Here is a 16,265-nt window from a genome sequence, read left to right on the forward strand (position 1 = left end):
AAAATGAAAATTTTTAAGTTATCTTTGCCTTTCAATCAAAAGTAAATACTGTTGTTTTTTTAATCAGAAAACTCATATACAACTATAAATCAGGGAGGAAACAGTGCTGATATAACCCATGCAAAAAATATATTAGGAACCGGGTGGAGGTGGTGCATCCCTTTGGAGGCAGAAGCAGGCAGATCTCTGTGAGCTCGAAGTCAGCCTGGTCTACAGAGCAAGTTCCAGGACAGCCAGAGCTATTACACAGAAAAATACAATTTTGAAAAACCAAAACATAGGGCAAATTCTGATCGGTCTTACTAATTAAAACCTAGACCAGATATCTGGGTGAAAGCTGACTGATCAGAGGCAAAGGAGCAAGCCACAGCCACCACCTCTTACCTTGCCCACTCCCCAGCCTGAGAGAGGCAAGATCTTGTCTCCGCAAATCCTCATACTGAATGCAATGCTCCTGTCTCCTCCCACCTTCTATTCTTCTCTCTGCCCAGCCATATTCCTTCCTGTCTCCACCTTCCTAGTGTTGGGATTAAAGTTATGTGCTTCCCGAGTGCTGGGATTAAAGGTTGTGTGCCATATACAATTAGGTTCCTATCTCATATACAAAAAGATTAATTCCAGGTAGATGAAATATTCAAACATTAAAAAAATGTATGTTTTTCTAATTAGAATATGGAAAGGGAAGTTGTATGTTCTAGAGGATTAATCAAAACAAAAGAAAAACCATTTAGGAAAAGACAAACATATTTGTTATCTTTAAATACCGGGGCTGGATAGACGGCTCACGGTTAAAGGCATAGCCTGCTGTTCCAGAGGACAGGAGTTCAACAGGCAGCACCCACTTTGGGCAGCTAACACTCACCTGTACCTCCATCTCCTGAGGGATTCCTCACCCTCCCTCCACAGGTAGGCACTCCCATGTACACACCCACACACAGACACTCAAAATTAAAGTAAAATAAAATCTCTTTTAAAAAGCCTACATACTTTTTAGTATGAGACCCCTTAAATAAATAAAATGAAACTGTAAGATCATCAAGAGTTAAAACAAACATACAAAAAACCTCTTGTATTGCCCATAAAGTGTGTGAGGAAAGCAAACAAATATTTCAAAATAAACACAGATAAAAGATGCTCAACCTCACAAGTAATTCATGAAATGTAAATTAAAACAGTAAAATTTCCTTTTGCATAAAAGGGATTGGTAAGAATATTTAAAATCTGATAATAATGAAGAGTCAGGTAAAGAAAGATGAGACCCACATACACTGACTCTAACACATTGCTGATTAAGCATGCAAATCTGTAACAAGGCTTTCAAGAATTTGGCAATATTAAATAAAGCTGAAGAAGGGTTTACATTCAGATGCAGTAATTTCTGTTAAGGTTTATCAACAGAGAAATTAAAATATATGTGTATAAGAAGAAAAGGTGCAGAAATATCCATCAGAGAAAATCTGTAATAGTGGAAAAACTAGAAGTTAAATGTTCACCAATAAAATACATAGTAGTTTATCTGTGTAATGGGATACTAAATAACATTTAATATAAACGAACTAAGGCTAAATGTATCAACTTCTGTAAAATCCAAAAACATAGTATTGAACCCAGACAAGGAGTTGCAAATCATTTTACATTATTCAAATATCTAAAATATAGAAAATTATGTACTGTTAATGGATGTCTATGTAGACATATGATGATGTATGTACACATAACATATGAATATATATAAATATCCATGTATGCATAAGTACAAAAATATGAATGAGAAAGCTGATTCTAAGATGTAGACAGCAGTGAAAGCTACCAAGGAAAAACGTTATCTAAACCCGTAAAAAACAAAAAAAAACTTCTTTGACACAGAAATAAAAAATGTTTTCTTCATATTTAAAACAAGCACAGAGCTGGGCGGTGGTTGCTCACACCTTTAATCCCAGCACTGAGAGGCAGAGGCATGTATATCTGTGAGTTGGAGGCCAGCCTGGTCTACAAAGCAAGTTCCAGGAAAGGCGCAAAACTGCACAGAGAAACCCTGTCTGGGGGGGGAGGGAGCAAAAAAAAAAAAAAAAACCCAAAACAAAAACAAGCACAGTATGTAAGAGGCCCTGGACCCCAGCAGTGCAAAATAAACATATATACACATACCCATAAGCAAATCTCAACTAAGTTACAATTTGTGCCGGTAGAAGGTGAAAGAGGTTTTGCTATATAGTGCAAGGCTGGCCTCAGCCTTCCAAGCCCTGGTATTATAGGCATGTGCCACCCCATCTGACTTCAAAATGTTATTCTTTAAATGCTGGATTTGTATTTTTCTCTGCAATTTTCTGTATCTTTGTAATATTTTGTTAAACTTTTAAATAGACAAAGCAAAAATCTACATCATAATTCCATCCAAAGAGTCACTAACATCATATAATTGAGTCCTATAGAGAACTGAAGTCCTGGGTGGACCCATAAGTAAAGAGGGTCTAGAACCAAGCAAATCGTTCTAAGGTTGGTGGTAGACATGAGAGAAGCAAAGAGAATTATGTAATTAATATATCATGTATAAAACTACAGGCAAATGTATAAAATGATGACCTACTCAGTTTCTCCAAACTCGGGAGCTGTGCATTTTGAGGAAGGAAAAACTCAGAATCCCCTAAGCAATTTTACATCACTATCTCCAGAAGGAATCAATTGGTTTCTCCATTCTTTGGTCAATAGGTGCTCAAGCCTGTCCCTCATGTTTCAAATAGTGTGTGAGCAGTGTTTTATTAATATAAAGTGTGAAAATGCCTTGTTTTACCTCTGACTGAAGTTTCTAACACAACTGAGATTCATTTTGAAAATAATACCTTACTCCAGCTGCTTCTGAAGACTGAAAGGGCTTAACAGGAGCCTGCTATTACTATTACTGTTATTGTTACTAGGAACAAGGCTGTTTCCACATCCCTCAAATCACTGCTCTGGCTTTCAGTTGGTAAGTGAGCTTTAGGAACATACATACCATGGTGCCTCAACAGTGTCCAGATATGGTAAGTTAAGTCAGTGACCAATCATCTTAGGACTCATGCCTTTGCTGTTGCTACCTGGGAGAGACTCTCTAGAAACTGCACATTACGTATCAGGATTCCCAACAATCCCCACTTGAACATTTTAAGATATTGCACTGCCTGTCTCTCTGCTCTCCTGAAAGGTAAGTACCACTGTACCCTTTCTGCTGTTGATAGTTATGATGAGAAAGTGTCTCCCAGGTCCTATGAAAACCAGCGGTTCTCCACCTTCTACTGCTGCGACCCTTTAATACAGCTCCTCATGGTGTGGTGACCCCAACCATAAAATTATGCTCATTCCTATTTCATATATGTAATGTTCATTCCTATTTCATATATATATAATTTTGCTACTATTATGAATAGTCATGTAAATAGCTGTGTTTCCCAATGGTCTCAGGTAACCCCTGTAAAAGGATCATTGGCCCCTAAAGGGGTCTAGACCCACAGGTTGAGAATCACTGCTGTGGTATTACTTTCAAAATTAGAAAGTGAATTTATGCTTTTCTCAAACATGTCAGCCTGAGTTAAGAAAAAAAAATGGCGGGGGGTGGGGGTGGGGGATAAGGATAGAATCTCAGGAGCTAGGAGAGAGGTTAGAGCAACACTTTGTCCAAAAGCCCAGCATTGAAGCAATACCCAGTAGATACAGGGTATCACAGAATAAAATACAACCAGTTCCTACCTTACTTCTAATTTTAAATGGTAAAATTAAAAGAAAGAGAAAAAAAAAGCTCATGATGGAACATGCTTAGAATCCCAGTTCTTGAGAGGCTGAGAAGGAAAGATCTCAAGATCAAAACTAGCTGAGTTACACAGGGAGACCCTTGCATTTCAAGAAAAACAACCCTCACCAGCTCAGTTACAGATTAAAATGAAAAACTCTAATGAACTTATAAAATTATATATGACTTTTACTTTTAGACTGCATATTCTTCCACTATTGAGACATCAAAGTTTGACCAGATGCAGAAACCCCATCCACGTAATGAGAACATGACAATTATGATGGCCACCACTGACCAAGCACTTATACACTAGATACTGCAATTTGAACCTTCCATGTACTTATACTTATCATAACATGACCTGGTTAATAATAATATAGGAAGACACTAAAGGTAAAATAACTTTCCTACATTCAGCCAGCTAGTAAATGCCAGAGTCGGTGTTTGGCCCCAGGGCTGTCTGGCTTCAAAGCCTGTGGTCTTTACTGCTGCCTTAGAAGTCTGGAATGGAGGGTACACAAAATCTAATCAGTCTCGAATTGAAAGAAACTTAATCAGGTCATGTATCTTTCTTTCCTGAAGTTTTCCCAGCTGTGAAATGAGAACACCACCAATTCCTTTCCTCATCATAATGAGGATCCAGAAGCTCATGGGATATATATACTCATAGCATCCCATTTTAGCTAAAACGATCTGTGGACACACAAAACCTGTCTGTGAATGAACATGGTGGCTTTATTCACACTAACCAAAGACTAGGAACAGCAAATGTCCATCAACTAGTGAATGGATAAACAAACTGCTACATAAAATAGGATATTTCCCAATCATAACATGGGGTGAAGTCACGGATGAACCTGGTAAACACTAAGTAAAAGAAGCCATACATAGAAGGCTACTTATGGTAGGATTTCATTGCCATGAAAAGTCTAAAACAAGCACGGGGCATCAGGGTAGATTAAAAGTTGCCAGGGGCCGAGACATGGGGGTTTTCAATTATAGCGAAGGTGATTGCTAATGGGGCTACAACACTTCTTTTGGGAAGGTGAAATGTTCTCTAAATAGACAGAAGTGATGGCTGCATAACTCTGAGAAGGCAGAAAAAACACCTAATTGTACACCTTTGAAAAGTAACATTTATGGGGCACGAATTACATCTCAATATAGCTGTTTTGTCTATTGTTAAGTGCAACCTTGAAGACCATGCCAGTCAAAGCAAATGCATGCATGTAAAAATACTTTGAACAAATGTATTACAGAAGTATTGGACTCTATTTTTGACAGTATACATTACATGGTTATAAAGAGACATGGTGGTGTATGCATGTTTAGCCCCAGCACTGGGGAAGCAGAGGCAGGCAGATAGATCTCTGAGTTCCAGGCCAGCCTGACGTATAGAGAGAATCTCAGGACTACATAGAGAAACCCTGCCTCAGGAAAACAAACAAACAAACAAACGAAACTCATTACACACTGAAAAAAAAAGAAAAAAAAAAAAGGCATGGCCGCTACCACTTCTGCTGGCTGCTATCTTGCCCTGTGAGAATTTTAATTCCCTTCAAAGTACTTAGCTCCTCTGGCTCCTGAATACCCAGTTAATAAAACAATAATAAAGTGCAATCTAAACTTGCTGCTGCTGGAAACCTCGGGGACTTGTCCTGCTTACAAGGGGGAAGGAGGCAGGGAAGCCACAAAACCACCATGGCCTGCATTCAAGGCCAGAGAGGATAACAAGAATCTAGATCTAATGGAAATATCTAGAAGCACTTCATGAGGGTTTTCTACAGTGAAATCAGACAACAATCTGCACCTCCAGATGCTGGCCAATATAAACACATCCCATTTCCCCCTCCTCTTACTATAGCAGGGTTCTCAACCTTCCTAACGCTGCAACCCTTGAATACAGTTCCTCATGGTATGCTGACTCCCAGCCGTAATATTATTTTGTTGCTACTTCATAACTGTAATTTTGCTACCGTTATGAATTGTAATATAAATATCTGAGTTTTCTGATGATCTTAGGTGACCCTAAGGGGTTGCTTCCTACAGGCTGAGAATCGCTGCACTAGAGAGTAAACACAGGGTCCCTCTGGCAAGCTTGGCAAACATTACCACTGAGCTATAAGCACAACCCACATTTTTTCCTTTTCATTTCAACAGTACGTGTCTGCAGCACAAAATTTCAAGTTCATTTTAAAGCTAAGGAAACTGAGGCACAAACAAGTTCATCCAGTTAACAAGCAGAGTCAACTGTGGGTTCTGTGTCATGAGAGCATCTGTTCTCTAACTTTCTCCATCTTGTTCACCTATCTTCCAGCAGATCACATAGCAGCAGGGTTGACTCTGCATTTGCCACATGAACTTGGCCCAAGAAAATTTAATTTCCCTTTACTTGCTTTGTTTTGTGGCATTCATCCTGTAAGTTTCATTCAAAATACTTGCTCCGAATTATATTAAATATTTTTGAACAAATAAAGCAATCTGGCTTCTCTGGTCAATCTTTCATGAATAATGAATGAAAGACTCAAAAACCTATAAAATTGTTACAAGGGTTGGGTCTCCCTTCCCAGTTACTAAAAAGGGTTTCAGAACTGATTCAGAAATGCTGGTGTGGTGCCGGCGCTGTGAAATGGACTGTACTGCTCTTGCTTCCCAGCCAATCCAACGGTTCTAGATTCTCTACGTGAAATTATGGAAGCTCTACTGAGCTCTCCCGACAACCATATCCTCATCGTTCACAGATTTGCTGTTTTCCAAGTTACCAGGTATCATCTCTTTTTCTTCTTCCTCTCTCCCTACTAATAGCATTAGCTCACACTTCTTTAGAAGGTGAGAAGATAACTCACCTGTCTCACAATTCCAAAGAAAAGCAAGCAACTGTGATGTAATCAGCAAAGAGCATCACATACGGTCAACTATCACCTCAGTGCAAAACCTGGGAATTCACCACAGCTGCCTTTAGCCTTTCTCCCAGACCACACAGAAGGCACAGGGGCCTCAAGAGAACAGCAGTGAGTAGGGATGGGGCAAGAGGCCACATTTCTTTTGTCTTTTTTCCCTTTTATTTTATTTTACAATACCATTCAGTTCTACATATCAGCCATGGATTCCCTTGTTCTCCCCCCTCCTGCCCCCCTCCCTTTCCCCCCAGCACATTTCTTCTTTTAACATACAGAAGGATTGAGTGGCAAAAGTAAACCTGGGTCTTAGTAAGAGCATTTACAGACCACTCCCACATTTATTTAAAAGGAATGTACTGCATTTAAATCAGATTTCTACTCATTTAACTCAACCACCTGCTTTGCAATTAGTTTTGACCTTAATTAATTACACTTCTGACAGCAGCCTATCTATAAATGGGTAAGAATTTTTACTTGACGTGAAGATAAACAAAACTGAAATACAGACCTCCTTTCCTAAAGTGTGTCCGTCTTCCTGAGCTGTGCAGTTACAGACACTCCTTTCCTAAAGTGTGTCCGTCTTCCTGAGCTGTGCAGTTACAGACAACTCCTTTCCTAAAGTGTGTCCGTCTTCCTGAGCTGTGCAGTTACAGACACTCCTTTCCTAAAGTGTGTCCACCTTCCTGAGCTGCGCAGTTACAGACAGTGCCTCTAAGTACTGAGTTAATGAATTAACTTTACAAGTGATGACGGACTTTCCCTGAGCAAAGATCACAGGTCTTCAGAGCGCTAACCAACACCAGACATCCGAGCACCTTTATTTAGAGGTGATCTTGCAGGTGGTTTAACCAAGGGCCTGGCTCTTGGCTCCTTTACTATACTTGTTGACACCACCTGGGCTCCATACGCAAAGGCCAGAGTTCAGCTCCCCAATCTCTCCCGTGGAAGGAAAAAAACCAACTCCAACAAGTTCCGCAGGGGGAAAAGAAATCAGAATGGCTCCTTCACATATATCCTACCAGTACAGGCGAGTGGTTTCCACTTTTAACATTTTACAATGAAATCCTTGTGACTCACCCTGCTGAGCTGGTCCAGCAGCCTCTGGTTCTGTTCTGACAGCTCCTGGACGGCTCGGGTTTTTTCTCGGTCTGCTTCCCGAAGATGGACCTGCTGCCGCTCCAGCTCGTCCTGCAGCTGCTTCACGTCCGTCTCCAGCTCCGACACTCGTCCTTCCCACTCCCCTTCTCGGTTCTCAAAGCGTCTTCTCAGTTCATGCTTCTCTTGTTCTAAGTGCTGGGACAAGAAAAAGGGGAGCTTGAAAACTCCACAGCCTTTTCCTTTTCCCTTTTCCAGACAGGGAGCACAACAAAACACCCCACCACAGGGCATGCTGTCTCATTCACAGCTACAAAAATACTTTCTTCTAGAACAAGAAGGAATTTCTCTCTCTCTCTCTCTCTCTCTCTCTCTCTCTCTCTCTCTCTCTCTCTCTCACACACACACACACACACACACACACACCAACAACAAAACACCCCACCACAGGGCATGTTGTCTAATTCACAGCTACAAAAATACTTTCTTCTAGAACAAGAAGGAATTTGTCACACACACACACACACACACACACACACACACACCATCATTCCTCCTGGAAACAATGTTTTGTTTGTTCTCCCTGGGCATGAGGTTCTAGACTAGGGAATTCATTTGAAATTTAACAAGTCATCTTTTGGTTCAACTATATATTTAATCAACTAAATGTGAACCCCACAACCAAAACAGTCATTATTTTCTAAAGGAGGAGCCATCTTTTTATGCTTCACGTTAGATGGTTACAAGCAGCCAAGTTCAGGGTCAGTACTGGAAAATGGGAGAGCTGACCCGCTTAAGTTACTTGATGTATTTAGTGTTCCAAATCACAGCTTAATAGATATTTGCCATTATGTATATAATATACTGCTACATTTCCATCGTTCGGTTTCAGGCCTTATTTTATGTGTGCGTTGCCTATTGCATGTCTGTGCACATGTGTCTGGTGCTGGAGGTGAGAAGAGAGTGTTGGATCCCCTGGAACTGGATCTACAGATGGTTACAAGCTGCCATACGGGTGCTGGGAATTGAACCCAGGTCCCCAGGAAGAGAAGCCAGTGCTCTTAAACACTGAGCCATCTCTGCAGCCCTGCCAGACCTACTTTGAACCATGCATCATCAATAAGCATTATTAGTAATGTTTATTTCTGGCTCATCTATTCGTTCTTGTGTGGTTACTAAGGCACAGAAACTTTCCTAGAGACATTGGTGATGGACAAAACAGACACACATGCTAGTGAAGGAAAATAATAAAAATAACAAATTGTGTGTGACAGTTGGTATACAGGAAAAGTAAAGATGGTTTGAGGTAACAACTCCATCAAAAAGGAGTCCATTGGCTTCAAGGAAACAAGCATATCTTTTTCACTTGTGTGAGAGAATAACGATTTCGAGATAAGTATATTCTCATATTTTGTGTGTCCAATGGCCAAACCTTTACTTCAGTCTAACTGAGTAACAGTACTCAACCTCTGGTGAGCTCAGCACAGTTCTAGTATAGCTATTCAAGACACACTGATTTACGCCGTGCGTGGTGGTTCATGCCTGTAACCCCAGCACTAGGAAAGCTGACGCAGGAGGACTGCCATAAGCTTGAGGCCAGCCCAGGGTACAGTGTGAGATCCTGTCTCAAAACCAGAAAGTACTGCCTTGGATCCCACTTCCTAAGGCTGTGACTCAGTTAGGACTGGAATGAGGTTTTCAACACCCTCAAATGAACTCTTGACTCTCTCCCTTCAGAGTGCTAGTTCATCTCCTCCTGGGAAAACACACTATTAACTAAAGTTCTTACCTTTCAACATTTTTTTTTTTTTTTTGGAATGCTTCTTTTGGAAAGATTAAGTGCTGGCTAACCGTCATGTAAGAAAACCAGTCCCATTATGTCAAATCTGAGGTGGGCCTAAGTTACAAGATTATCCCGCTTCACCTTGTCATCGTATTCTTTACTTCGCTGAGTTACTTGTAAATGTTTTCTAAAAGCCAGATTTACTCCTCCCAAAATGAAAATTTACCATGTGTGAGAGCACTCAGGAGAACTTGCCAAAGATAAAAACAGCAACCCAAAATTAAAATTCTGAGCACAGCAGCAAAGGCAGTGTTCACGAAAACTTTCACACTGACCACATTAAGGGTCCCATTCATTTGGTTACAGTCACTCAAGAGTACACGGGCTGAAATGTCACAGAACTTTATATTGTTTAAATCGACACTTTCAGTTTGGAGCACATGAGAGAGGGAACACCAAGGGAGGCACTTCTGCTGACCAGCACATAAACGGTTTGCCCTGGGCTATCCTGATACCGTGAAACTTTCCAAACTGAGGCTGTTTTAGTCACTAGAAGTTTCACAAAGACAGAACGCAGAAATCGAAGCTAACTTCAATCCTAAAACTGTAATGGTTAGTTTTATCCAACATGAAAACGACTGAGCAGACGGCGACACCAGGAACTCAGTAACCACAGTGTTACCGAAGGCCAGATAAATTAGGCTTGTGTTCTCAAAGAACAGAGAGACTTAAAAATATTCAGCAAACAGCTGCTAGTCAACAGCCCATCTAAGCAACTGAACAATCCAATCCACTTGAAGAGTGGAATTGGACAGGTGGTGTTGACTAAGCTGTCCTTATATTTCTTTAACAGGAAACCAACTCCCCATTACAGGTGTCACAACCCTTGATAAATTTTGTACAGAATTTAGCCTTTGGTCTATTCAAAGAAATTTCTCCTAGAATTGTATTTTCATTTAAGCATTAAATTAACCAGTAAAAGGGCTGGGGAGATAGCTCAGCAGTTAAGAGCACTGACTGCTCTTCCAGAGGACCCAGGTTCAAGTCCCAGCACCCACATGGTAGCTCACAACGGTCTGTAACTCCAGCTCCAGAGGGTTTGACACCCTCACACAAACATATATGTCAACAAAACACCAATCAATGCACATAAAACAAAAATCAAAATTAAAAAAATTAACCAGTGAAGTCTAAGGAGAATGTTAATAAATATAGACTGTGCTTTTTTGTTTTCCAGGGTTGTATGGTACTTTGAAAATTAACAACATAATTATCAGGGCCATCAACAAAATTAACAACAAAATTAACAACAAAATTATCAGGGCCATCAAAACAAGACAAGTCTAAGATGGACCTACAGAGACATAAAAACTAACGTAATATGGATTCCTGGATCAGAAAAAAAGACGTTTGATACAGATTTAGGGTACTTGACTAATTATGGCGCAGGTTAATATAAAATGTTGGTAACAAGATGAGCCTGGATGTAGGGTATATGGATACTCTATTATCATTCCAATTTTTCTCTAAATATAAAAACCGATCGTTAAGAAGAAAAATGGACAAATCAATGAACTTCTAAATTTAGTGTTCCTAGTCTTAATAGATACTTGTTGAAATAGATGTTTTGCAAAAATAAAGTGACACCATCCTCCTTAGTCCAGGCCATTGCTCATGAAAAATACCAGGGAAAAGCTCTGTTTTCTCGGGCAGCAAGCAATGAACATACATCAGGACCCCCAGGCCCTTCTCCAAGTCTAGTAGTGACTCCCAGAGACTCATTTCTATCTCCCTCTATCCCGTACTTAAAAAAAAGAATACCAAACGAAGAGAATCAGGCTAGGATGGGAAGAGAAATACCAGAGAGAGACTACTTCTGTAGGAATGGACAATCGACTCCCTGCCATAATGGGAAAAAGAAAGCCTGTACAATGGTCTTCAGAGAACTAAGTATATAAATACAAGTTAGTGCTTTAGTTCTTATTACAGGGGGAAAAAAAGTACCTGATTAGATGTATGTTTTTAAATCAAAAGAAGTAATTACAGGTACAGAAAAAATAATAAAAAATGCCTTTCAATTAGATTTCTAAGATATATTCTAGTCAAGCTACAAACATCTACGTTAACCTTTAAACCATTAAAAACATTAATATGCATTTAAAGAGACAGTCATACAGAATCAAATGCTATTATGTTTGAAATAACCAGGTAAAATCCTAGGTGTGGAATATAGAACCAGAAATATACTTCTGAATGGTAGGTAAAAAAGATCTTGAAGATGGTTTGTTCGTTCTCAAGTTAGAAAGGTGACAATTCTGATGAGACCAAAATACAACCAGTCCCTGAGACCACTACCACTACCACTGCTATAATAATAATTGTTATTATTATTATATTTTTGGATCCAGGATCCCACTGTGTTGCCCATGTGGACTCAACAGCCTTCACAGTTCTGGAATTAGAAGACATGCTGCCATATCCTCCCCTCATGTGCTCAACCTGCAAACCAATTTGTCAGAAAATGTGTCTCATGTCAGCATCTGACAGTTCTTGGAAAATAATAAATCCTTCTTAAAGGATTATTGTTATTACTCCCAAACATTTCATTAAAAATATAGCTGCTGTGTTAAACTTGAGAGAGTATTTTGTCTGAACGGACATTATAAAAATCTCAATTGCTCACAAACTAGACTGGTGGAGGAGGGTGCTGGAGGGGTGTCTTTGAGGTTACGAGCACTTAGTGTTCTTGCAAAGAACCTGGGTTTGGTTCCCAACCACCATGCGGTGGCTCATGTAACTCCTGTTCCAGGAGAGCTGACCTCTGTGGGTACCAGGTGTGCACATGGTGCCCACACATACACACGTGCGGGCAAACACTCACAGACATAAAAATAAAACAGATAAATCTAAAGAGAATACATTATGGGGAAAATTCACTTGTAGGTATCCAATCAAACAGATCCAAATAAACTGTCACCCTCAATTGTAGCGCTAGAAGAATTAACAAGGGCAGAAAGTGGGCCGGGCGGTGGTGGCGCACGCCTTTAATCCCAGCACTCCAGAGGCAGAGCCAGGCGGATCTCTGTGAGTTCAAGGCCAGCCTGGGCTACCAAGTGAGTTCCAGGAAAGGCGCAAAGCTACACAGAGAAACCCTGTCTCGAAAAACCAAAAAAAAAAAAAAAAAAAAACAAGGGCAGAAAGTGTAGCTCAGTGGTGGTGCAGTCCTCAACATCGCCAAATAAATACTCATGAGTTAACAAGCAACTAGTGAGTATATTTTCAAGTGTACACGTGAAAAAAATCTTAGAGTCAGATACAGTGTACACCTATAGTCCAGCTAGTTGGGGACTGAGGCAGGAGAATCTCTTAAGTCCAAGAGTTCAAGGTCAACATGGCTAACACAGTGAGACCCTATCTCAAAAAAAAAAAAAAAAAAAAGAGATAATTTTCAGATATATAGAAGCAGCATAAATAATTTACAATTTTTATATCTGCTTTTACCTTGTAGCAGAGTACACTTGACATGTAATTTACCTCCTTAACCACTTTCACCAGGCACAAGTTAGCAGTGCTGAGTGTAATAAAAATACCATGCAGCCAACCTCCAGAATTTTAACCCTAGCATTCACGAGCAGACCTGCAGAAGAGTGGAAATCTTAAATGATAGTTTAAGCTATTTTATTCTTGCCCACGGAGTCAATTACAAAATGTCAAAGGTCATTTATTTATCCCTTTACAGTAGGATCTTTTTGTTGCTGTGGAATTTTGAAATCCTTTTCCTTTTACAGAAAGCTCCACATGGAAACCAGGGTTTGTGTAACTCCACTCAATGAAATCTATCACTAATCAAACTGATAGGATGCTCTTTTCAAGTTCACTGTTTCTTCAATCAAGTCCCTCGCTGAAGGAATCTCAAATCACAAGTACAAATCTCTGGGGGCAGTACTCCTTTACAGTGTAACGTAACTGAATCGCTTTAGGGAAAAAAAGGACAGCCTTTTATTCCCAGACCTCTACTTCAAGTGAAAATTAAACAATTCAATTCACTAAGCTAGCATTCTGTTGCATTCTGGCAGTCTAGGCCCAGGTTTCACAGACAACTTTTCAAGACGTATCTCGGAGACCATCACCTGGCAGGCCTCGTTCACAGGCCGCTGAAACACTGGACACTCACTGGTTTCCTTTTCTCCTCTGGTTAGACTTTGGAGAGGTCACTGGACTACAGACACACATCAGTCTTATTACAGAAGTGTTTCTCGGATCACATTCTCACCGTTCAAACAGCAGCAGTGAGATGGAACCTGACGAGGGGTTGATCTGGGCCTATTCGCATCTGTATGTGATGTGAATCTATTCACTATGTTCTTGTAGTAAGAATGAAAAGAACCAGCTGAAGTCGGGGACGGAAAAGGATGTTTCTTTCCACTGCCAAACAGGATTCCCCTCTCCTTTTTAATTTGAAAATCTACTGTTTTAGAACTGCAATCATTCTTTAGAACTGCAGTTAAGACCCTTTTCTGCTTAAAAGCAAAAAAACAAACAAACAACCACCACCACCAATAAGCATAGTTCTAGGTTTTGTTGTATGGAATTAACAGAAATATTACTGATATTTTGAAAAATGTATTCTAAAAATGTACTTAGTGGTGGTGGTGCGGGGGGGGGGGGGCGGGGGGCATGTAGGCCAGTTACTAGGTAAGTTTTCTTTCCCTAAGATGGGTTCTGGGGATCCAACTGAAGCAAACGCCCTTACCCACTGAACCATCTTGCCGGCCCCCACCCCCGACCCCGGGGGGAAAAAGGGGTATTTTTAATAGTAGTTAAAAGTAACATGGCTCTCAGGTGCTGAGACTCGGGACACAGAAAACTACTACTGAAATACAGATAACTACTGAAGCCCAAACTAATTCCACTGCCAGTGACCACATGCTGAGCCCTGCCTCTCTGATTTCTGCAATGGAACCACGGCCCCTAATCCCTAAGTATTTGAAAGCTATATAAAGCTCCTTTAGGGACACTTGTTTCCCACAACTCTCTGCCAGGAAGTTAAGACAAGGGCATCCAGAGGCCTTAATGCCCAAACGGGAAAGCTTTAGGCTAACACCCTGATTAGAGATTAACTGTCTCTCCCAACACCTGAAGCATATTTTAAATGCTTCCCGATGCTCTCATTTCTGTGTGCAGATATCGCCTCAGTGCTGTATAAATTAGTCATACTGTAAGCTCTATTTTAGACGCCGTGTACAGTACATATATAGAACGGCCCACAGCGGTGGGAAACGTGCACGGACCCACAGCTGAGCTGGGTGGAAAAGTCAGGTGGGTTCCGTGAATGCTCTGATGACCATTCAAACTATCCAGCCTGTCTCCCGTTCTCGATGATCTTCTTCAACATAGGCTAAGCATCGGAAGGGGGAGGGCATGTGATTCCGCAAACTGCCCAGGAATAGGAAGGCACCCCGGCTTCCCACCCAAGCCGCCGCCGCCGCCGCCGCCGCCGCCGGCGGAAGGTGCTCACCTCCAGCTTGTCGGTCAGCTCCTTGTGCATCTGCTCGTACTGTCGGCTCATGTCCTGGTTCCTCTCGAGCAGTGCCTTGCCTAGCCGGGCCGCCAGCACCAGGTCCTTCTCCTTCTGTCGGATCACCGACAGCAGCTCGGGATCCTGGGTAGGCGGCGGCGGCGGCGGCGACAGCGGTCCGTGCCCCTCAGCCGGAGACCCCGGCTCCGCCTGAGGATGCTCCCCGAGATCGGACGGCCGCTCCCCGGCCGCCAGCAACGCCAGCTCCTCCTCTAAGGCCAGTTCCAGTTCCCCGGGGGACCCGGGGAAGGAGACGAGGGCGGCGGCGGCGGCGGCGGTGGCGGCGGCGGCGGGACTCCCGACTGCGTCCCCGGCCCCAGCGGGCAGCTCCATGCAGCAGGCGCTGTCCGGCTCGGCGGGTGCTGAAGCTCGGCCGGCCAAGCCCAGGCAGAAGGCGGACATGGCCCGCGCGCGCCGAGCCCGCAGCGGTGCGGCCCGGCCGGCGCGCGCCAGGCTGCAGGGAGAGGTGGGGGGGAGTTGGGGTGTGGGGGGGGAGAGAACGGGGACGGAGGGGGGAGGGGGAGGGGCCCCGCCGCGCCGCCCCGCGCTTCGCCTCGCGCCGCGGCACGCGCCCCCCGGGTCCCCGCGAGCCCTGGGCGCGGCGCGCGCGGGCGGGCGGGCGGGCGGGCGGCCCCTCCCCCGCGCCGGCGGCGGCGGCGGCGACACGCGCCCCCGCCCCCGGGGGCTCAGCTACCGGCGCGCGCCGGGGACGGGGACGAGGACGGTGGGCAAGAGTGGGCCGTGGGAGGGGAAGAGTGCGGGGGAGGGCGCGAAGCGGGAGGGGAGGCCGCGGGGAGGGTCGCCGCTGAGGCCGGGTTATCAGCCGCCCTGTTGCTGCTGCTGCTGCTGCTGCTCCTGCTGCCGCCGCCGCCGCCGCCGCCGGCCGGACAGCGCTTCACGGGGCGAGTTGCGCTCCGCTGTCGCTGCGACGCTCGTGGATGTGGATGCTGCTGCTGCTGCTGCTGCTGCTGCTGCCGCTGCCGTCGACCGCTCCCTGCAGCCGCGCTCCATGTCCCCCGGCTCCGAGGCTTCGGCAGCAGCGGCGGCGGCGGCTGTGGCTGCCGCCGTGGCTGCCGCTGCGGCTGCGGCAGCGGCAGGAGCCGAGGCGGCGGCTCGACATCTTGCGCCGCTGCAGCCCCGGGA

At 43.4% G+C, this 16,265-nt stretch overlaps 1 protein-coding gene across 3 annotated transcripts in view; it reads right to left on the bottom strand.

Moving 5' to 3' along the window:
• Bicdl1 (BICD family like cargo adaptor 1) overlaps nt 1-15,553 on the bottom strand; it is a 101,428-nt gene extending 85,875 nt beyond the window's left edge. The window contains exons 1-2 of one of the 3 annotated variants that reach the window (XR_013047620.1): nt 15,063-15,553; nt 7,744-7,959 (exon numbers count right to left, since the gene is read on the bottom strand). Coding sequence is in view for 2 of the 3 variants with exons in the window: in XM_042268326.2 (XP_042124260.2) it covers nt 7,744-7,959; nt 15,063-15,524 (678 nt within the window). In the remaining variant the exon portion in view is untranslated. The remainder of the gene's footprint in view (nt 1-7,743; nt 7,960-15,062) is intronic. The other 2 variants (XM_042268326.2, XM_042268327.2) reach the window with 2 other exon arrangements.
• Between the last annotated feature and the right edge of the window lie 712 nt (nt 15,554-16,265).

The sequence above is a fragment of the Peromyscus maniculatus genome, chromosome 23, assembly GCF_049852395.1.
Source record: "Peromyscus maniculatus bairdii isolate BWxNUB_F1_BW_parent chromosome 23, HU_Pman_BW_mat_3.1, whole genome shotgun sequence".
Classification (NCBI taxonomy): domain Eukaryota; kingdom Metazoa; phylum Chordata; class Mammalia; order Rodentia; family Cricetidae; genus Peromyscus; species Peromyscus maniculatus.